General features: G+C 32.0%; 2 protein-coding genes and 2 pseudogenes across 3 annotated transcripts; all 4 read left to right on the forward strand.

Moving 5' to 3' along the window:
• Nucleotides 1-128: 128 nt before the first annotated feature.
• Nucleotides 129-7,635, forward strand: LOC107404751 (uncharacterized; annotated as a pseudogene).
• A 2,455-nt stretch (nt 7,636-10,090) lies between these two features.
• On the forward strand, nt 10,091-12,699 carry LOC107404757 (uncharacterized). Of its 2 annotated transcripts, XR_001580468.4 has the most exons (3): nt 10,091-11,162; nt 11,547-12,159; nt 12,295-12,699. XR_001580468.4 is itself a non-coding variant. In XM_016011749.4 (2 exons), exons 1-2 carry the CDS (start codon nt 10,436-10,438, stop codon nt 12,089-12,091), a joined length of 1,272 nt encoding a protein of 423 aa, XP_015867235.1. In that variant the 5' UTR covers nt 10,091-10,435; the 3' UTR covers nt 12,092-12,238. The 2 variants fall into 2 exon arrangements, 1 of the variants encoding a protein (XP_015867235.1); XM_016011749.4 differs by lacking the exon at nt 12,295-12,699 and having other exon boundaries at nt 11,547-12,238.
• A 1,990-nt stretch (nt 12,700-14,689) lies between these two features.
• LOC107414906 (transcription termination factor MTERF8, chloroplastic-like) lies at nt 14,690-16,728 on the forward strand (annotated as a pseudogene).
• Nucleotides 16,729-18,306: 1,578 nt separating this feature from the next.
• Nucleotides 18,307-19,762, forward strand: LOC112490962 (uncharacterized). The gene is made up of 4 exons (XM_025071724.3): nt 18,307-19,141; nt 19,260-19,358; nt 19,449-19,535; nt 19,626-19,762. The coding sequence occupies exons 1-4, from the start codon at nt 19,025-19,027 to the stop codon at nt 19,689-19,691; spliced, it is 369 nt and encodes a 122-aa protein (XP_024927492.1). The 5' UTR covers nt 18,307-19,024; the 3' UTR covers nt 19,692-19,762.
• The last annotated feature ends 2,240 nt before the right edge of the window (nt 19,763-22,002 follow it).

Consider the following 22,002-nt stretch of genomic DNA (forward strand, 5'->3'; position numbering starts at 1 on the left):
ATTTAAAGGGATTTCTGATATATTTTTTTTGGAATATTGAGAAATACAATATTTTAAGTTTTCCATGAAGATTTTTAACCAAACTTTGTACTTGTAGTTTGTAAGTAAAAATGAACTTAAAGAAAATTGAAAAGATGATAAACTTAATAAAAAATATATATATATATCTAAAAAATAAAAAACCCCTGACTATTTTGAGTTCGTGATCAAAAAAAAAAAAAAAAAAAAAAAAAAAAAAAAAAAAAAAAAAAAACAAAACAAAACAAAAGAAGGTATTATCCGAAAATAGGTTGGTTAAGCTAATTAATAACAAACCGCTTTTGTTACCTTTCTTGTTTTGTTTACAAACTTAGACTGGATCACAAAAGGGTCCACTATGCGGGGCTGGACCATTAAATTGGAAGGCCTCTATGCCACTGGTAATGGGCCTAATGACCCAATTGTCTTCCAAGTGCGATCCATACGCTCACGGTAGCCCTAGGAGGCGCGAGCAATGTCTTCCATTCTCCGCAAACAGATATATTACACTTTCCAAAATTTTTCCCAAACTCCCATAACACCGAAACCATGGCCTACGTGAAGAATCTCTTACGCTACCGCATCATCCAGAACCTTCTGGCGGAGGTGGAGAAGGGAAGACATTGACCAAGAAGATGAGGAGGACTACATGCCATTGATTGAGAAACTTGAGAGAAAGATGAGAAGCAGCAGTAGCAGAACACAACAAGAGACTCACTTGAACATGTACGAAGAGCCCACCGACTCCGACTACGACCAGGACGACGAAAGATACGCTCGATAAGCAGTCCAGAAAAGGTTCGATGAGTTTCAGCGGTAGGCCAAGCGACACCGGGAGTTGCTCAACAACTTTGCGGAGTCTGGTATGTGTTGCTAAAGTGTGCTGCATTATTCAACTGGCCTGGTTGAGCATATATTTAACAAAGAAGTACAGAGTGCTTCTACTCAATGCCAAAATATGTGAATTTAATGAAGAAAAATGTTATTGTTGAAGTTATGAGTGTTTTGAAACAAAAACACATAGCCTCACATGGAAAGTAGAGAAGCTGTTATGCTTTATAAGCATTAGTGATATGGGCTGAATTTGAACATGCCCCCAATGGGGGTCTATCTAATTATCCATCATAAAGCATATTAAAATTGATCAAGACAAACTTGAGCAAGGCTTCAACGGGTACGAACAAAACTGCCTATCTGATTACCCATTATATATATATATATATATATATATATATATATATATTTTTTTTTTTTTATTTAATTAAATATTTTTTTTATTTTTTTATTTTTTAGAAGTCTGTTAAAAGATGTTTCCGAAAAATAGAAGTTATTTTTTCTGCTATAATTTCCACCTTTATGTGGAATTGCATTTTTCCATGAAAGAGTACAAAATAACTTATATACAGAGGATTGGTTTCATTCATCAGATAGAGAATAATTGAATTACACAATCTATAGAAACGTACAGAGAGGAAAAATATTTTTGTTCTAGCATTGGGTTTGGGATTGAATGCTCAAATTCAAACATTTGATAGTTTAATCCTGAGAGGCTGTCTCCTACAGAACTTCAAACACAGAGAAGGGGAGAAATACTGTTTTTAGGACATTGCTACTAGCAAGACTCTATCATCAACTCTTCAATACAGGTTTCCTAATTTATTTTGTTTTATCTTGCTGTACAGGTTTTCCTAATTTATTTAATTTCCTGTATATCATTTTTCCTTCTCTTCTTCTTTATTTATTGAATATTTATCCTTTGTTTCTATATTGTTTGTGAATTTATCCAACAATCTAAAGACAGTAACTAATGACAGATTCGCAAGCAAGTATAATGGAAAATCCTGTGAATGTTCTCTAAGAATCTTTCTGATGAGAAGCCTCAGAAGTTCAATGGTATTGACTTCAAGAGATGGCAACAAAAAATGATTTTCTATCTAACAACCATGAATCTGGCACATATAGTCAAAGAAGAGGTTCCCAAGGCAGATGGTGATCCTCCTTCAAAGGAATCATTGATGACCATTGAGGTTTGGAAATAATCTGACTTCTTATGCAGAAACTATATTTTGAATCGTTTAGAGAATGGTTTATATGATATTTATTCTTCATATAAGACTGCAAAGGAAGTTTGGGAAATGCTTGAGAAGAAATACAAAACTGAAGATGTCGGTGCAAAGAAATTTGTAATTGGTAAATTTCTCAAGTTTATTATGGTTGACTCTAAAACTGTTGTGAAACAGGTTGAAGAATTGTAAGTGTTGATTCATGAGTTACATGCTGAGAGATGTCTATGGAGGATTTGATCTTAAGGCTTCGAGTAGAAGAAGATTACAGAAAGGGAGACAAAGTTGATGGAGAGAAAGCCAACATCATTGAGGGAACCTCAAAGCCTAAATTCCAGAAGTTTAAAGGAAAAAAGATTGATGCAAAGAGTGTTAATCCACATGCTCCAAAAGGGAAAGCCTTCAAGAAAATTAAAGGAAGTTGGTGGGTTTGTGGAAAGATAGGACACAAAGTACAAAACTATCGCAACCGCAAGGACCAAAAATCTACACGCAATTATCAACCAAATGTTCATGAATCTGATGAGAATTTGGTTGCAGTAGTATCTGAAATTAACATGGTTTCAGATGCAAAGGGTTGGTGGGTTGGTACAGGAGCCACAATGCACATATGTAGTGATAAAAATTTATTTTCTGATTATAAACAAGTTTCTGAAGAAGAAAATTTGTATATGGGGATTCATCTTCATCAAAGGTGGAAGGAAAGGGCAATGTGGTGCTTAAATTTACTTCTGGAAAATCTGTAACTCTTACTAATGTCTTATATGTTCTTGACATTAGGAAGAATTTAGTTTTAGGTTCTATACTTAGTAAGAAAGGCTTCAAACTTGTATTTGAATCTGATAAGTTTGTTCTCACTAAGGGTGGGATGTATGTGGGAAAGGGTTACTTGGCTAATGGGTTATTCAAACTCAATGTAATGGTTACTAATGCTAATAATAAAGTTATGAATGCTTCTGTTTATATTGTTGACTCTTTTGATTTATGGCATTTAAGATTAGGACATGTTAATTATAGATCTTTACATAGAATGGTTAATTTAAAGTTATTACCAAAATTTAATATTGATATACATCATAAATGTGAAGTATGTGCTGAATCTAAATTTGCTAGACAAAGTTTTAAGTCTATACAAGAAAAAAACAAATGAATTGCTTAGTTTAATTCATAGTGATTTATGTGACTTTAAGTCTATTCCCACACGTGGTGGAAAAAGTTATTTTATAACTTTTATTGATGATTGCAGTAAATATTGTTATGTATATTTAATACATAGCAAAGATGAGGCTTTGAATATGTTTAAGACATATAAAGCAGAAGTTGAAAATCAATTGGAAAAGAAAATCATAATAATAAGATCTGATAGAGGTGGAGAATATGAATCAATTGCATTTTCAGATTTTTGTGCCTTACATGGAATTGTACATCAAACAACGGCTCCATATACACCACAACAAAATGAAGTAGCAGAAAGAAAAAATAGAACTTTTAAAAACATGATCAATTCCATGTTAAATAGTTCAGGGCTTCCACACAATTTGTGGGGTGAAGCATTACTTACTGCTAATTTTATATTAAATAGAATTCCAATAAAGAATTCTAATAAATCACCATATGAAATATGGAAAGTAAGAATTCTATCATATAAAATGTTGAAAATGTGGGGTTGTCTTGCAAAAGTGCTTGTTCCATTGCCTAAGAGAACTAAACTAGGTCCTAAAACTATAGATTATGTATTTATTGGTTTTGTCAATGCTAGTATTGCATATAGATTTTTAGTTTATAAATCTGAAATTTCTGATATACATGTGAATACAAAATTGAATCTATTGATGTTGAATTTTTTGAAAATATATTTCCTTATAATGAAAATAATATTAATGTTTCAAAGAAGAGAGTTCTTGTGGAACCTTCTACTTTAGGAGTCCAAGATCAAGACTTGAAATCTAGAAGAGGTAAAATAATTAAAATGCCAAAGAATTTTGGACCAGACTTTATTACATACGTGACTATTGGAGAACCACAAACATATAAAGAAGATATGTCTTCACCTGAGGCACCTTTATGGAAGGAAGCTATAAATAGTGAAGTGGAATCCATTTTACAAAATCATATATGGGAATTGGTTGATTTACCACCAGGTAATAAGCCATTTGGTTATAAATGGATTTTTAAAAGGAAACTTAAAACAGATGGGTCTATAGACAAATATAAAGCACGTTTGGTTGCTAAAGGATATAGACAAAGAGAAGGGTTGGATTATTTCGACACTTATTCTCCTGTTTCGAGAATAACATCAATTAGAATGCTAATTGCAATAGCATCTTTATATGATATGGAGATACATCAAATGGATATTAAAATAGCTTTTTTAAATGGAGAATTAGATGAAAAAATATATATGGAACAACCTGAAGGTTTTGTGGTTAAAGGTCAAGAAAATAAAGTTTGTAAATTGGTTAAGTCTTTATATGGACTTAAACAAGCACCAAAACAGTGGCATAAGAAATTTGACCATACAATGTTATCACATGGTTTTAAAATTAGTGAATGTGATAAATGTGTATACATTAAGAATTATAAAAATTCTTGTGTGATAGTATGTTTATATGCTGATGACATGCTAATAATGGGAATAAATAAAGATGTGATTATGTTAACTAAGAAAATGTTGAATACTAGTTTTGACATGAAAGACTTAGGTACGGTAGATGTCATTTTAGGAATTCAAATTAAAAGAAATAATGATAGTTACATTCTCACACAATCCCATTATGTAGAAAAAATATTAAATAAATTTGGGCAGTCTAACTGTAAGGTTGCTGTAACTCCCTTTGATACAAGTTGTAAATTAAAAAAGTTTACAGGAGATGCAGTTTCTCAATTAGAATATTCACAAATAATTGGAAGCCTAATGTATTTAATGAATTCTACTAGACCAGATATAGCTTATTCAGTAAGTCAGCTTAGTAGATACACTCATTGTCCAGGACATGATCATTGGAAAGCATTAATTAGAGTTTTAAAGTATTTAAAATCAACTAGTGGATATGTATTTACATTAGGTGGTGCTGCTATTTCTTGGAAATCTTCAAAGCAAACATGTATAGCACATTCTACAATGGAATATAAATTTATAGCACTTGACAAAGCTGCCGAAGAAGTAGAATGGTTAAGGAATGTTTTAGAAGATATTCCAGTGTGGCCTAAGCTAGTGACAGCCATTTGTATATATTGTGATAGTATGGCAACTCAAGCTAGAGCCAAAAGCAATATATATAATGGTAAATCAAGACATATAAGGCTTAGGCATAATACTATTAAGCAGTTGCTCTCTAATGGAGTTGCTCTCTAATGGAGTAATGTCCATACAATATGTGAAATCAAAAGAAAATATCGCTGATCCTTTGACAAAAGGCCTACCTAGAGAGCGGATAGCACATACTACAAGAGGAATGGGTTTAAAGCCAATAGAATGTTAATCTGGGTGGAAACCTAACCTAGTTGATTCTAGGTTCAATAGGCAAACTGGTTTGGAGAAACTCAAAAGGTAGACACACATAAATCCATTCTTGAAGAAATTGGTGTGCTGACAATGGGTTATATAGTTGTTTAGGCTATGCTATGCATTTAATGATTTATTAAAAATCACCTATATGATAGTAAATGTGGGGTCGCATTTATGAGAATTAATGGCTGAATTCTCTAGAGCTATTATGAATACCGGGATATATTCAGGACCAAAAAGAATATAAACGAATGAACAAAAAATATTTAAGGTGTGTTCTGTGTGAAACATATTGTCTTGATTTACTAAATAAAGAGAACAATTCAAGATTTTTTATATCCATTGCATCACTGTGTAAATCGAATATGCATCACTAAGGTAAGTTCAAGTCCAAAAGACACTTTTCCTAAAGCATGACACATCTATTTCCTCTCTGATTACATTGCATACATTCATCACATTATAATGTTTTGTTTCAAAATGTGGGATAATGTTGAGGTTATGAGTGTTTTGAAACAAAAACACATAGTCCCACATGGAAAGTTTAAGAGAAGCTGTTTGCTTTATAAGCATAAGTGATATGAGTTAAACTTGAATATGGACTCCCCAATAGGGGCCTACCTAATTACCCATCATAATACATATTAAAATTGAACAAGGCAAACTTGAGCAAGGCTTGCCTACCTGATTACCCATTATATATATATATATATATATATATATATATATATATATATATATATATATATATTTTTTTATTTAATAAAATATTTTTTTATTTTTATTTTTTAGATTTCTGTTAGAAGATGTTTCAGAAAAATAGAAGTTATTTTTCCTGCTACAACTTTCACCTTTACGTGGAATTGCATCTTTCCATGAAAGAGTACAAAATAACTTATATACAGATGATTGATTTTATTCATCAGATAGAGAACAATTGAATTACACAATCTGCAGAAACGTACAAAGAGGAAAAATATTTTTGTTCTAGCATTGGGTTTGGGATTGAGTACTCAATTTCAAACATTTGATAGTTTAATCGTGGGAGGTAGTCTCCTACAGAACTTCAAGCATAGAGAAGGGGAGAAATACTGTCTTTAGGATATTGCTACTAGCAAGACTCTATCATCAACTCTTCAATACAGGTTTCCTAATTTATTTTGTTTTATCTTGCTGTACAGGTTTTCCTAACTTATTTAATTTTCTGTATATCATTTTTCCTTCTCTTCTTCTTTATTTATTGAATATTTATCCTTTGTTTCTATATTGTTCGTGAATTTATCCAACAGTTATTTCCCTTGTTGACTTGTTTGGTTTTTCTTGTTGAGATGACTTTGTTGTATGTTTGTCAATTGGATTTACCTTGCATTTTTTTTAATACTTTTTGACAGAGACTGTTGATGATGCTTTTAAATAGATGAATGAGATTGACAAGTTTGAGCAAAAACATGTTCGACTCCGCCCTGAATATAGGGTGACTGGTAAATTGATGAACCGTCTTAAAGTAGCAGAGGGCAAGGATAAATTCATATTCTTCAGCAGAAACTAAATAGGGCCATGAGGATGAGGTTAGTGGAATGGAAGGAAGCTTACGATCCGAACTGTCCTGCCAATTATGGAGTTCTTCAGCACGAACAAGTTGGGCCCTCTGTTGATCTCCTGGAGAGGGCTGGATTTGAAAAGGAGAAGGCCACAATACAAGGGGTTGATGATGATGATGATGATGAAGATAAAAGAGTTTGATGACATCAAGGAAAAAGACGACATGCTGTTGGAGAAGCTGAATGCTATCGACTAGAAACTTGAACAGAAGCTAAGAGAGCTGGATCACACCTTTGGAAAAAAGGGAAGCTTCTAGAGCAAGAGGTGAGAGATCTTGCAGGGAAAGAAAATTCTTTGACAGATAAGAAGAGAAGGCCTCTCTATAGAAAGGTTAGTGCAGGCACACATCAAATTCTTATTATTTTTAGCCTTTTAGGGCCTCTTGTAGTAACTAGGAAGCTTTTGATGATTTATTCTGCTAGTAAATATGTTCATCCATTTTAAGTTTTGGTGTTTGATATACATATAAGATAATGAATTCACATTATAATGTCCTACTACTTCTGGCATGTAGTTCTTTTATTGCAACCGGGTCTGCATACGTTTGGTATGTTATATTGTATTAATTCATATTGTATTAGTTTATATTGTATTAACTTGTATTGTATCATCATTTGAAGCATAATTGTACAATGAATTTGTATTTTATATATATATATATATATATATATATTATGTTACTATATTAAATGAATTATCAAAAATCAATTTTATATGAAAAAATAAATAACATTTAACCTAATATTCTATTTTAAAATTTTAGTACTGCAAAAAATTAACAAATAATATTTGTAAATGCAATATTTATAATATAAACTATTTTAGAACTTTGGTAAAATATTAAAATATTAGAACTTTGGTAAAATATTAATATTTTAGAACTTTGGTAAGATATTAAAATAAAAATTAATAATATTTGATTTTTTCATAGTTATTGAATCTTATTATAATTACCACTAAAAGCATTCAATAAAAGCTTATCAATATTATCCAAATTATCATTCTTTTGTTATTATAATAGGATTTTTTTAAATAATTACGTTATTTTAATATATTAGATTGAATTTTTATTATTATTCATGATACTAAGTAATATTAAATGCATTTTTTTTATAAAAAAAAAATTACATTATTTTTATTATATTATATTGAATTTTGATTATTATTCATAATACTAAGTACATATTAAGTGAATTTTTTATTATTATTCATAATACTAAGTACATATTAAATGAATTTTTTTAAAAAAAATAACAATTGAAAAAATGTATTCAGATTTATTTTTCCTACTTGGCAAGGCAAAGAAAAAAAACAAAAAGGTAAAAAACGGAATCTAAAAGAAAAAAAGCCCCAGTGATTTTGTAAGAAAAGAAAAAGAATTAATCTATATCATTGTGTAAAATGCTTGATATGGTATAAAATGCGCGCACACACACACACACATAAAAGCTTATATGTAATTCTAGTATGGAAAGAAGCCAAGAGAATTTGATGATAGTAATGGATTATGTTTGATGAGAGTAATGAGATTATGTTGCCGCAATGGAAGTGAAGAAAAGGGAATACCAATGCATAAAGGAAGAGAAAGGAAAGGGAAAGGGACAAAGAAGAGAGAGGAACAAGAATGGCAGGAGAGATCAAAAGGAAAAATAAAAATAAATTTACATATTCTTTTAAAAATAAATTTACATATTCTTTTAAAAATAAATTATTTGTATTTTATATTTAAAGGTACATTTATATATTTATCTTTCATCCATTAATTCTAATAGAAAATTATTAACAGTAGAGACTGTACATAAAATAACTGAAAGTTGAAGGATTAAATTTAAATTAGGACAAACTTCAATAACTGCAGTTCAAATTTTTCCTAAAATAAATTGGAAGATTTGGAAGTTTCTATATTCTTTGTCAATTTTTGACTTCATGTTAGAACTAGAAACCCAATAATTTTTTACTTCTTATTGCAACATTGCTGTACTATTTATTATTGTTATTATTATTATTTTTTGGGTGGGGGTTGGACGATGGTGTTGATATGCATGCTTTAAAAATTTCCACTGTGTGGAGCGACATGAGGAACATACGATTGCACATGCAATACAAACGGCATATAAAAAGACCATGGTAAACAAGTCAGGTTTATTATGTACATTTTTTGGTAATAACAATACAATTCAGATAATAAATTACATACAATTTAGTATTAAAGAAAATCAAAAGTAAAAATTAAAAAAAGAAAAAAAGAAAAATCCATTGCGTTACCCGAACGAACTTAAGCCATAAGGAAGCAAGTTTTGTTGGCATTTTTGCTGGTTATTACTTGAGTTTTATTACAAGATTAATTATCCTGCATCCACCAAAAGTAAAATTTACTAAGGCTCAGATAAGATATCAAAAAGGTCCACTGTAAGCGTTGGTCCATCGAAAAGGTCTTCTTATTACAAATAATTAGATTTTTGTTTTTCAATATTATTGGATGTAGTTGTCATAGTTTGGAAATTCAATCCGTGGTATGGTAGTAGTGTACTGTATAAATATACCAAGAAGATTCTTCGTCCGAATTATTTGACAGGGGACAGCTAAACCGCTCTCACTTATCCGTGTGAGGTACGTTGTCAATCAATGATCCTGAAAAACAAATGCATTAGTGTCTTTTCACATTATTATACATATATATATATATATATATATATATACACATATTGAGTAATTCATAAGAAAAAGTCATTGTCTTTATTCAGCAAAAACAAAAAAAAAAAAAAAAAAAAAATTCATTGTCATGAGGCCGTGTGGTAGCTCTAATGGTAAGACCACACCACCAACCCAAGCCACCAATCCAAGTTCACAGTTCGAGCCCTTTAAAAAAAAAAAAAAATTGTCATATATATATATATATATAGAGTACTTCATAAGAAAAAGTTATTGTCATTTCGCACTAGGAGTCCTCGAGAAGTTTTCAATTAGCTTGAAACTTCGACCTTGGTCATTTTATCTGGCAGGGTTGCAGAAACTTAAAACCATATTGCCTTGGGTATCTGTCCGAAAAGCTAGCTTGAGCTTTAGCTTTAGATTAATTGGCTTCTTCTTCACAGGGATTTCCTTTTTTTGTTTCTTTTGGTTGTTGTTGTTGGAAAAATTCTTCTGAGGGAATTAATTAAGAGAGAAAAGATGTTTTTAGGTTAGTTTAGTTGTGTGCCTTTCTACTTTCAAATTAATTTTGGGGTATTCTTTTTTAATAATTATGGTTGTGGATGTCGGAGGAGCTGCTCTTGGAGCAGCAATGGGATTTCTGCTTACTGCTTTGGAAGAAGTCACCGAAAAGAATGTAATGTTCAAGCCCTCCCTCAAAAGCCTAACGGCAACGTTAGAAATTTTGGAAGTCCTGATTGATGATGTGGAAAAGTTGGACAAAAAACTGGAAAATTGGGGCGAAGTACCGACTCAAAGACAGGAAGAATCAGCATATTATGAGTCACAGATAAAGGAAGGGGAGAAGCACGTTCGCAAGTGCTCCGAGGTTTGTCGCTGTAACATTTTCAAGAAGTCTTATTACACGGACAAGCTGCTGGAATTGGATCGGACTCTGAAGTTGTTGATACTAGCCGGATTCTTAGCGAGGTATTCAAAGGAAATTTTGATCTTGGAGCACGAGATACTCGACTCGCAGAAAGCAATTTCGGATTCCTTAACAAATGTTTTAAATGATATTTCGAACAAGATGGGGGAAATATCCGCAAAGATCAAGGGAGAACGAGACACCAATAGTGTAGAACCTGGAGATCAGGTTATATCAATGCTTTCAAGTCATACTCCACATCCACCCCTGAATATTGAGCAAGAGATAAAGCCTGTGCTGCGTGCACCTCCAACTAAACCTTCACCTCCACCTCTAACTAAACCTTCATCTCCACCTCCACCTCCATTCACACGGAATTACGACACCGAAAGTCACCATCACAAATTCCAAGGTAACTTCCAAAATTCGCTTCAATATGTAACACTCAAAATCAGATGCGTAAACAGCATCTTATCTTATTTTCCATGCCAGAAAGAATGTATAATTCATTTTCTGAAATAGCTAGCTAGCTTTAATTCAGTTCATAGTTGTGTCATTTCCTGGGTTCCTTAAGATTAAAGGTTTTAACATTTCCTTTTTTTCGCTTCCCTCATTTTCTTCTTATCAGTTAGGATGCAGACATCTCTTTTTGTAGATATGCTATTGCTAAGTTTAAATTTCTTAGTCTCCAATAGCGACAGCCTAGTACTGGTATAACATTGCTTTAGAGTTTGAATCTCCTTCATTCTTAACTGGGTGTTTGGTAATTTTAAAACGGAATGTGTAATTGTTGCAGTGGAAAGTGCTGGAGGGGCAACTGTGACAATGAAACCCGTTATAGATAAGGTAATATTCACGCTAGGAGAAAGTGCTGGAGGGACAACTGTTGTTACAATGAAACCCCATATAGATAAGGTAATAGCCACGCTAGGAGTTCTGGAGCCACTGATCTCACAGATTGAGAAGTTTCACACGGAGCTGGCTCTGCCAAATGGGCAAACAGTAACAGATCTTAAGTCAGAAATAGAGGAGGCAGAAAAGCTAATTCAAAAGTGCTCCAATGCTTCACGGTTTAACTTACTGAAAAAGAAACATTACAAGGATAAGTTGCTTGCAATGGATGAGACTCTATTCAGGTGGGTTGAGATACTACAGATGCAGTTGGCAAGTGATGTAAAGAGGAGCTTGGTTCTCGTAAGGGAAATACATGCCCATATCGTTGAACATGGAGGCATTGATGATGTGGTACTTAATCAGATTCTTTTGAGGGTTCCGTCCATTAATGTAAGCTCAAGTCCCACACGGTCCCCCCGGAGGGTATATGAGGGAAGAGCCTCCTAGCACAAAAGTTATCTGGCTGAATCAAATACAAAAAGAATACCATTTTTCCGTGTCTAATTGAGTTTCAGGTGAGATGCTTCTAGTGAAGAGTAGTTTGTCCGTGAACTATACTATAGATTTTCTTTGACAATATTTTGAAAATATTAATTCCGTTCTCCTTGTTTTATATATATATATATATATATATATATATATATATGTAGGGAATTGCTAAGGTCAGGACCACACTGACCGTGTTTCATCCGGATCAATGGCAAATTTTGTAATAAAATAGAAAATTATGTTTATTTTAGTGTAGCCGACTAGATGTAGAAGAACGAATGACAAGAAAAAAAGACAAGCATCATGAGGAGTTAAAAAAAATAAAATTTATGGGGGCGGTACTATGGGGAAGAGAATAGAGAAAAGTATACACCTGCCAAGCTGTTTAATGAGATTTGCAAAAATTCAAGATAGAAAAAAAAAAAAAAAAGGCTAACGCAGAGAAAGAAGGGTTTTTGGTGAGGGTAAGAAGCCTTTGCATATGATGCAATGATGCAGAAGTTACAACTCGTTTGATGTTGGGTTTTACTTTTATGAATGGTTCACTTGAAATTGTGAAATTTTTTTTTTCACAGTGAAATTTTTTTTTTCACACAGGGTAAAACATTCTAAAGTCTTTTTATTTTTATTTTTTTATTCAACTTTTCTTTTGAATGTGTAATTGGATGCATAAAAAAATATTAAATAATTTTAAAGTTATTGTTCTTAAAGAATTAGGCAACAAATCCTTGGCAAGCTTAGGTGGATTCTACACAATAAAGTTTTTATTATTGGAACTTCATGACACAATGGAATCAGTTGAACGATCATCTACACCATCTCATACGTCTCGTGAGGAAAGGATGCAGCGAATTGGAGTTGCCCTGAGCTTCATCCATCATAATTACAAAATCCCTAAATCACAGACCTAAACCCCTAAATTAATAAACCCACAATTGAAATATCAATCACTTCACAGAATCCCCATTGGCATCCTCGAAATCCCAATAAAAATCATATTTTCTTCTCTGTTGGGCCTTTCTTTTTTTCTTTTTTTTTCCTGAACTTTTCCATTTTTTGGTTTTCCGTGAGAAAGAGAAGAAGAAAAAAAAAGAAAAAAAAAAAAAGGAGAAAACAGAGAGAGAGAGAGGAAGAAAGAGTCAGGAAAAAAAAAAAGAATTAAGATGGTGGCATTGAAGTAAGGAAAAAAGGTGGTGGAGGAAGAGTGAAGACAGAAGAAGAAGAGGAAGAGAGAGAAAGAGAGGAAGAGAGAGAGAGAGAGTCCTGACTGGCCCAAAATAAAAAAAATCTGGACCATTCGTTTAATCAAACGGCCAACAAAACTTCTCACAAAAAATTACGTATTTTGTCCGCATGCAATTTGGTCGGGCGTCCTGAGCATAGAACTCCTATATATATATATATATATATTTATTTATTTATTTCATCCCATGAATTATGTCTTGAACTTCCTTATGGTTTAAAGGTATTGTTTTATGAAGTATAAATAATCTGGTGGTTTTGGTGCAGTAAAATCCCTTGAAAATTTTAATTTTTTTTCTTTTTCCAAGATGTTATTGTTCCTTATTTATTTATGTAATATATAATTACATATCACTTGAAAACTTTGTTAATGAATTATAACCAATTAATCATGAAAGATCTTATAGAAATTGAAATTGAGAAAGGAAAGAGGAGTTCTTTTCACAATTCTAAAACAAATATGTATAATACCATTTAAATATATAAAAAAATATAAAATAACCTTATACAATATTTCTAATACCTAAAATATCTACAATTTATAGAATCTTAATTAAATTAAAAAATATTTCTTACAAATTAAATAGCATTTCACAAAAATTATTTACAATATTTTTGGAGAAAACTGATAATTATGAAAATTACATAATATCTTTTTTCTAGTTAGAATACTTTTGGATAATGGAAAAATGAATTTTTTAGAGTGTTAGGTCTTAAAATTATAAACGTATCTAAAGATGTTTGGTAGAATACTTTTGAACACATTTGAGATATTCAATTATATATTTCTGAATACATTTGAGATAATCAATTACATACTTCTGAACATATTTGAGATAGTTGTATTTAAAGATATTCAGTTACATACTTCTGAATTCATTTGAGATATTTAATGCATCTAAGATATTCATATGTAAAAATATTCAATCGCATATTTCTAAATATTTTTAAAATATTCAATCACATATTTTTGAACATATTTGAAATATTCAGTTCTATATTTTTTAACACAAATATATCTAGTTAGTAAATATCTTTAATAATAATTTTAAATACGAATAAAAATATAATTTATAATAAAACTGTATAAAATTCATTTAATTATCTGAAAAATAAATTTGATAAATTTTGAAAAGTAAAAAGTTACAAATCTATGTGGGCTGGACTGTTAAGAAAACAAAATAGGCCTCCTTTAACTGATATGGGCCTGATGGGCCAGAAAAAATTGCGTCCCAAGTGATCCGATCCACCCGCTCCCCGTACAAGATCCCAAAACTCAAGCCTGTTAAAATATCAACTGAAACACCCCCGCCAACAAAGAAAGTGCTGACAATTGGTTAACAGTGGTGAGACTTGGTCTGCTTGCTTCGTCATGGATCCACCCGTTTCCTTCTCTTATTCCACATCAACCACTACATCCAACAACTGCTCATTTCTCAGCATCTTCATCTTCAATTGCAATTTTCCATCGCCACCAAGAATGGATACCTTTCTTGAAGTTCAATGGAAACTCGAGGAATGAAATGAAACCGCTCAATGAAACCGCTCTTGTCTCAAGAATTTGTTCGACCAGTAGACAGCTTTTTGTAGTATGCAGTTGCATCAGCTCGCTTGCCAATTCTCGCATTGATTTGGGTGAGTAACTCTCTGAGACATATCCTCAAACACCCTATAGTCTATTATTCGGAATTGAAGATTTTTCTTCTCAAAGTACTTTGCTTTGTTTTATGTTCCAGCAATGTTCATCTCCTTCTTTCGTGAAGTTGGGCTTGACGAGAAAGAGACGGGAATTCTTTCTCTTTCATTGGTTTCTTTGGATTCAAATGGGTAATCTAATGGTTTCTTTGCGGTCGATTGGGATTGATGGCCTTGAACTTTCTTATTTGAATACCAAAAATCCATATTTATTAACCAGTGAGGAAATTGACCCGTTCTTATGTTTTGTGCGCGATGATTTGGAAGGAAAGATTGAGGCTTCACAACTCAAACACCTTTTGAGTAGCACAGAACCAGGATTCTTGGTGGGTTTTGATCAAAAGGTCAGATTGCTTCTTGAAAAGGATTCCCCAAGAAAAGATTATCCAAGTTCTCAACAATGTGACTTTGTACGAGGCATTATGTGGAAAACCAGTTGAAGAGATTGACATTACCATCACTTTCTTGAGCCGCTTTGATGGGATAAATTTGATCGTAATGCGTCCTTTCATTCTCAACTATAATTTGGAAGCCCAGTTAATTCCAAGAGTTGGTTTTCAAGCAGAGCTTGCTGGTGGACATGAGCGTGCTGCAGGGGATGTGTTGCTTAAGCTTCCGGCGATTTTGAGTTACAGTGTTGAGCATATGGAAGGCCATGTTGAGTTCTTGAGGTCGTTTGCTGGCCTAAATGATGAGGAAATAATCAAGATTGTGGTTGTTTTTCCAAATGTGATTAGTGCTAGCAGGGAGAGGAAATTGCATCCTAGAATAGAGTTTCTCAAACAGTGTGGTTTGAATTCCAACGAGATCTCTAGGTTCTCGATTAAAGCTCCCTTATTTCTTGGCCTTTCATTTGAAGAGAACCTTGCATATAAACTTGCGTTCTTGGTGAAGATTGGCTATGGATATAGAGTTAAAGATTTGGCAGTGGCAATGGGATCTATAACCAGAACAAGCTGTGAGACTTTGCAAAAGGTGATTGGGCTGTTCTTAAGTTATGAACTATCTTGTGAAGACGTTATTTCCAAGAGCAGGAAGCACCCTCAGATACCGCAGTATAATCATAGTTCTCTAAAGAAGAAGATACATGGTCGAGAAATCGGGGAATTAATGGCTTTTCCAGCTTTCCTTGGTTGTAAATTTGATGATAGAATTAATGCCAGGTACGAATTAAAAAGTGAGACTCTAGGGCAAGGAATGTCACTCAATGAGCTATTAACTCTTTCAGCTGAGAGATTTTCAAGAAAGAAGAATGAGGAAAGGTCAATATTGACTGGGGACTGATAGTTAACTAAGTTGGATAATAACTATGATGTTCATTTCGATGAGTAATTGAATTAAGTTACTCCAATGAATTGTTAAAAGGTTGGCGGAAGCTGCTTCCTTAGCAAGCAAGAGTATGTACACAAACTTCATGAATATAGACTTCCGCAATTGGGTTGTAGAGAAATTGATTTGTTCAGGCCAATGAAGACAGAGCCCTCATAATGAATGAAGCTTGTATGACAGGAATCTGCTATGAACTATGTCAAAACTGGCACAGATAGTGTTCTATGTTTTTAAAACAAAAAGTTTTTAATCGATAACTTCTTTCATCATGTACGTTTTGTATAAATAAATAATATAAGAGGTTTTTTTAGCATTAAACATAAAAAAAAGATGATAAAAGAGATTTTTTTTAGAAAGGGATAATATATGAGTAATTTTGCTAAAAAAGAGGAATTTATACTCATTTATTAAGCCATTTAAAATTTTAAAAGAATGCTTAACAGTGCTTAATATGTCCTTGATACCATATTGAATCAGATTCTATTTCACCATTTAAATACTATTAGTATTATGCCCTTAGTCAATACTCCCCAAAATTTTAAACTAAACTTAAAATCTATTTTCTCTCTCTCATTTTATCTAAAACCTATTTTATCTTTCATGTTTTTTCACTCAACTTTTTCTCTATATTTCCTCTCTTCCTTTATTTTTTTATCTTCCTAGATTTTATCTTTTTAATTTCCGTCTCTATGCTGTCTTTTTATATTGTCTCTCTAGAAAAAAAATAAAAACTAGAAAATAACAAAAAAATACTATTATTTTTTATAATAACAAAAAAAATAAAAAACTTAAAACAAAGAATTGACAGCTCTGTAATTAAAACAAAAAGAAACAAATAATTAAAAAAATATTTTATAAAAATACTGTTTTGGTTTTAATTATGTAATTATTGTGTTATTAATTAGTTGTATTAAATCACTGTAATTGTAGGTAAGTATTATCTTTAAAAATTGTAATTAATAAATATTATATTGCTAAAATGGGTAGATATACATATTATAACTATATTAAGTAATTATAACTTTTTTATATATAAAAAAGGTAATTATGAATTAAATAAGTAAGAGATGAATAAAACAAGATAAGTGAAGGAAAAAAAGTATTAACATAAAAAATAAAAATAAAAAGAGAAATAAAGGGAAAGTGATGTGGGGCCGCGGTGAAGTAAAATGAGGGGGGGCAAAAAATATATTTAAGACTTTAAAAAGAAAAAAAAAAATTTATATATATATATATATATATATTGAGGGAGGCAGCAGCTTTTGACTGAACAAAGAAATGGTTAGTACTCTTTTTTCATGACTTTTTCGGGCAAAAAAGGTGAAAAAAAAAATTGCTGTTTGAATACGAATCGACTGAGAGAAATGTTGAATGGAATGGAAAAATTGCTGTTTGAATACGATTTATTCATTTCATAGGCATGGTGACAAATATTATAGAAAAAAGGAAATGAAAGATTTGAAGAAACAAAAAATATTAAGGGAGAAGATGGGCTGCAGCTTTTTCTTCTGAAACAAAAAGAAAATGATAGTTTTGAATCCTAGCCACGTGTCAAAATATTATAGGGGAAAATGGACCAGTTGGACTATGGGATGGTCCCTGTTTCTAATTACTCGATGTTTAATTGTCGGTCAGGGTCTGGAAAAAGGTGAACATATGTGACTAAAGTTCTATTCAGATTGATTTTATAAATAAATATATACGTGTGCGCGAGTGTTTATTTATTTATTTTTTACAATTTTTTTTCAGGTATATATTAGTCCATGCATTAGTAATAAATACATATATATATATATATACACTTAGGAAATTAATAAATTATGGCTGGAGAGCTTGGATGGGCTGCTGTTGGAGCATCAGCTGGAGTTCTGTTTCATGAGGTTAAAGAATTAGCTGTAGGGAATGTTATGTCGAGAAGACCCTGACAAAGCTAAACATTTTGAAACCCGTGGTCATAGAAATTATAAAGTTAAACAAACAACTGGCTGAACGTGGAGATGAAAGTGCATTTTATATAAGTCACGTATAAAGGAAGGGGTGGAGTGCGTTCGCAAGTGCAAAAGTGTTGGTTGGTATAACATTAAGAAGAAGTTCTGGTACATCCAAAAACTGGAGGAACTGGATCGGACTCTTGAGTTGTTGATACCATTTGCTTATTCTAAAAGGGATATCAAGGAGATTTTTATTCGGACACGCAAGACATCCGCAGAGACTCAGGAACAGCAAGGCACCTGTATTGGGCAACCTTATCGGGATGCAAGTCTGAAGCATGATGTGGGCAAGGTGACTTCCAAAACTTCGCTTCAATTTTGTAACACTCCATATCAGAAAATAAAGGATTAGAAATTTGGTATTTTATTTGTTTTGCTTCCCACATTTTCCATTCTAATCAATCAGGATGTCTGTGTGTGCGTATTTTTTTTATTTTTTTTATTTTTTTTCTTTCAAATTCTAATCAATCAGGATAGACTGCTCATATTAGAGTAGCAGTCGGATCATTATTAGATGTGATTAAATAATCCAATGGCAAGGATCAAATCCCCCTTAACAAGCTAAAAACCACGCTACAAAGTTTGCGACCGATGAGCATGATTCTATCGATGAGCATGATTCCATGAATGCACTATGTGGGCTGGGCTGTTAAATGTTCAAAGAACTCCCTATTTCTTTTTCCGTCAGGTACTAGTTGGGCTGGAACATGCAGTGCACAAGCAATACCAACAGTATATAAAAAGGCCCAAGGTAAACAAGTTAGCCTTTATGTGTAAATTTTTCGGTTGCAAGGATTCTATGTTTTCAGTTTTCTCTTTCCTTACTGGTTTCTGCTGTAGATTTTGCTTATCTTTAACTTGTGATATAGGTTTATCTCTGGCCTGCTTCCACTACGACGGGCACGAAAGCAGGAAGAACTGTCCAAATCATATTAAATTTAGCTGGTTTCAAGAATGTTAAGTCTAAGGTAAATTGCCTGGCAAACCTTGTATCAAATAATGGTCCTTTAATGTGGTTTTTGCTGAAATTTAGACACTCGACGTGGTTTTTGCTGAAGGAATTTTTCGCTGAAATTTGGACACACTTTGTTGGCTCAAAGAATCGTCATAACACGGTTAAGTTTGTTTTCAAGGCCCTTAATGAGGTAATTAGCCCGTTGTCCTGATAAATATGAATGCTGTATACTCTAAAATTTGTATGCCGCTATCGTTGGTCTGCTTCTGTTTGTTTGCAGATTGAAACGTCCAAGAATGTTCTGTTGTTGAGAAGTATCTGGTTTGACGGAGATGTCTGTGATTAATTGTAGTCATCTGTCTTTTTTTGGGATTCTAAAGGAGGATGTTTAAATTCTCTTCATCATGAAATGTGAACAATATTCTCAGGGGAAAAGGACAATGTTTTTCCTTTTGAAAATGATGAATTGGAACATTGAAAATCCGATTTATTATAATAAAAAAAGGTTACCTAAAACAACGCTAATGCTTGTTGCTCATTTAAACACCATAGACTGTTCATTATACATACCAACATTGTATTTGGTTGATAAAAATTGTAAAATTTGATGGAAGTGCAGTTCAATTACATTTTAATTGATGCAAGTACAGTTTGATTGATACATTACAGATTTTTGCTTCCTAAATAAAAATAAAAATATTGAAGTTTTGGCTGTGTGGCGATGAAAGTTGATTGGCCGAATTCATAAAATAAACAGAAACCAACCGTATTTGAATATGTTTCTTTCTTTCATACAAATCGCTGGATTTTGTCCCCGTGAAGTTGCGTTGCTGGTAGATTAGGGGTTGTGTTTGTTAGCCTGGTCAGCAACTCATTTATGCTTGTTATGCCACGTAAGCATCTCCGTTGCAAAGAAAGCGGAGGTCTCAAGAAGGTACCAAATCCTTTTATTTTCTTTTCCTTTCTCTCTTTCTTTCTACTTCTCCTTTCACCAAACACGGTTCTTTCTCAAATTTTTCAGTCCTGCATCATCAATAGTTGGGCTCTCAAATTTGGTTTCCAATATTATATAATAAATTAATAATCATTGCCGGGGCATCATCTTACATCTAAATAATTATTTTATCCTGCTATTATGATGCTGCAATTATTCATTGCTGAGATTGTTTGTGGCTATTATGATGTTACAATGCAATTGTGATTTCTCAAGTTCAACCCAAAAATTTTATCAACAAGGAAAAAAAAAAAACAAAATGTATAACCCAAAAATCAATAACTTACAAGTTGCAATCCCATTTCATCTCAGAGACTCGAATGGAAGCATCGGTGTGTGATTGCGAGGGAATTGTGCCCAAAAAAAAAAAAAAAAGAACAAAGGAAAAAACAACTTTTGTTTGATTCCATCTTTTTTAAAAACTAAATAAATAATAACAATGATAAAACAAAGAAAATTATAGAAAAAGGCTAACGTGTTCTTTACGTTTGCTCATTTACACTTGGTTCCCATTCTTTTGCATTTAATATCAAGTATATTTTTCCATACGAAAAATACTGTTTATTTTCCCCCACCATCTCTTGTAGCACAAAAAGCGAAGGGACGTGGAAATTGAGGTTAGAAAGGGAAACTACCAACTTGATTCCCTAGCTTCTTCGTAGTTTCTTCCCCGCTTTTTTTCCTCTCCGGTGCCGTTCCAAGAAATTTCCTCCTTCCTATTATATATGAGATAAGGCGACCAAAAAATTGATACTATATATATATATATATATTTTTTTTTTTTTTCCTCTTCTATATATATATTTTTACTCTCCGGTGCTATCGTTCAAGAAATTATGCGCAGCGGAGTCAACAAAGAATTGAGAGGAAAGTCCATAAACTTCAAGGCTGAATTTTCTAAACTCTTTTATGTTATATGATATTATATGAGATATTTTGTGTTGTAGAATTAATATCTAAGTTCAAAATGATGAATATTTGTTAAAATCTTAATCTATAATTTATGTGAGAAGTTATACATAGTGATTATTCAAAATTTTTAAAAATATCTAAATTTTTTTTTTGACTTTGAAATTGATGAAATTAGACTATTTAATGAATTTGATCAAATTTATTTTAGTTGATTTGGATTTGTTTTCATTTTATTTTAAAATTTTGAAGTATATACTTTTTGTGTAATTTTTATATGTGACAGCAATATGTCCGATTTGAAAATTTCAAAAATAGACCCAAACGAAATTATTTTGATCTAAAAATTTTAATATATTATCCTCTATATTAAAAAAAAAATAGTTTCAAATTTCTTATAATCTGGTCATGGTGATTTTTCAAATTACCTATGCCCATAATCTATATTTATTTTCTGATCAGTTCAATTAAAAATAAAAATTTAATTTAAAATACTTTTGAATCTTTATTTGAATTAATAATTTTTATAGAGCATGTATGGGATATACAGCAAAATTCAATAAAATTTTACTTTTTTCTTTTCCTTGTATTTTTCACGACTTTCTCGGCAAAAAAGGTCAGAAAAAATTGCTGTTCAAATACGAATCGACTGAGAGAAATGCTGAATGGAATGGATCTAAATACGATTTATTCATCATTTCATCGGCGCGGTGACAAATTGTGTAGGAAAAAGCAAATGAAGATTTGAAGGAAC

The sequence above is a fragment of the Ziziphus jujuba genome, chromosome 8 (genome assembly GCF_031755915.1).
Source record: "Ziziphus jujuba cultivar Dongzao chromosome 8, ASM3175591v1".
NCBI lineage: Eukaryota > Viridiplantae > Streptophyta > Magnoliopsida > Rosales > Rhamnaceae > Ziziphus > Ziziphus jujuba.

Bases quoted from the DNA above. Each gene is read 5' to 3' on its own strand.
- LOC107404757 (XM_016011749.4), top strand. From the start codon at position 10,436: ATGGTTGTGGATGTCGGAGGAGCTGCTCTTGGAGCAGCAATGGGATTT. The intron at 11,163-11,546 runs GTAACTTCCAAA...TAATTGTTGCAG, and splicing joins TCACCATCACAAATTCCAAG to TGGAAAGTGCTGGAGGGGCA.
- LOC112490962 (XM_025071724.3), top strand. From the start codon at position 19,025: ATGTGGGCTGGGCTGTTAAATGTTCAAAGAACTCCCTATTTCTTTTTC. The intron at 19,142-19,259 runs GTAAACAAGTTA...CTTGTGATATAG, and splicing joins AGTATATAAAAAGGCCCAAG to GTTTATCTCTGGCCTGCTTC. The intron at 19,536-19,625 runs GTAATTAGCCCG...GTTTGTTTGCAG, and splicing joins TTTTCAAGGCCCTTAATGAG to ATTGAAACGTCCAAGAATGT.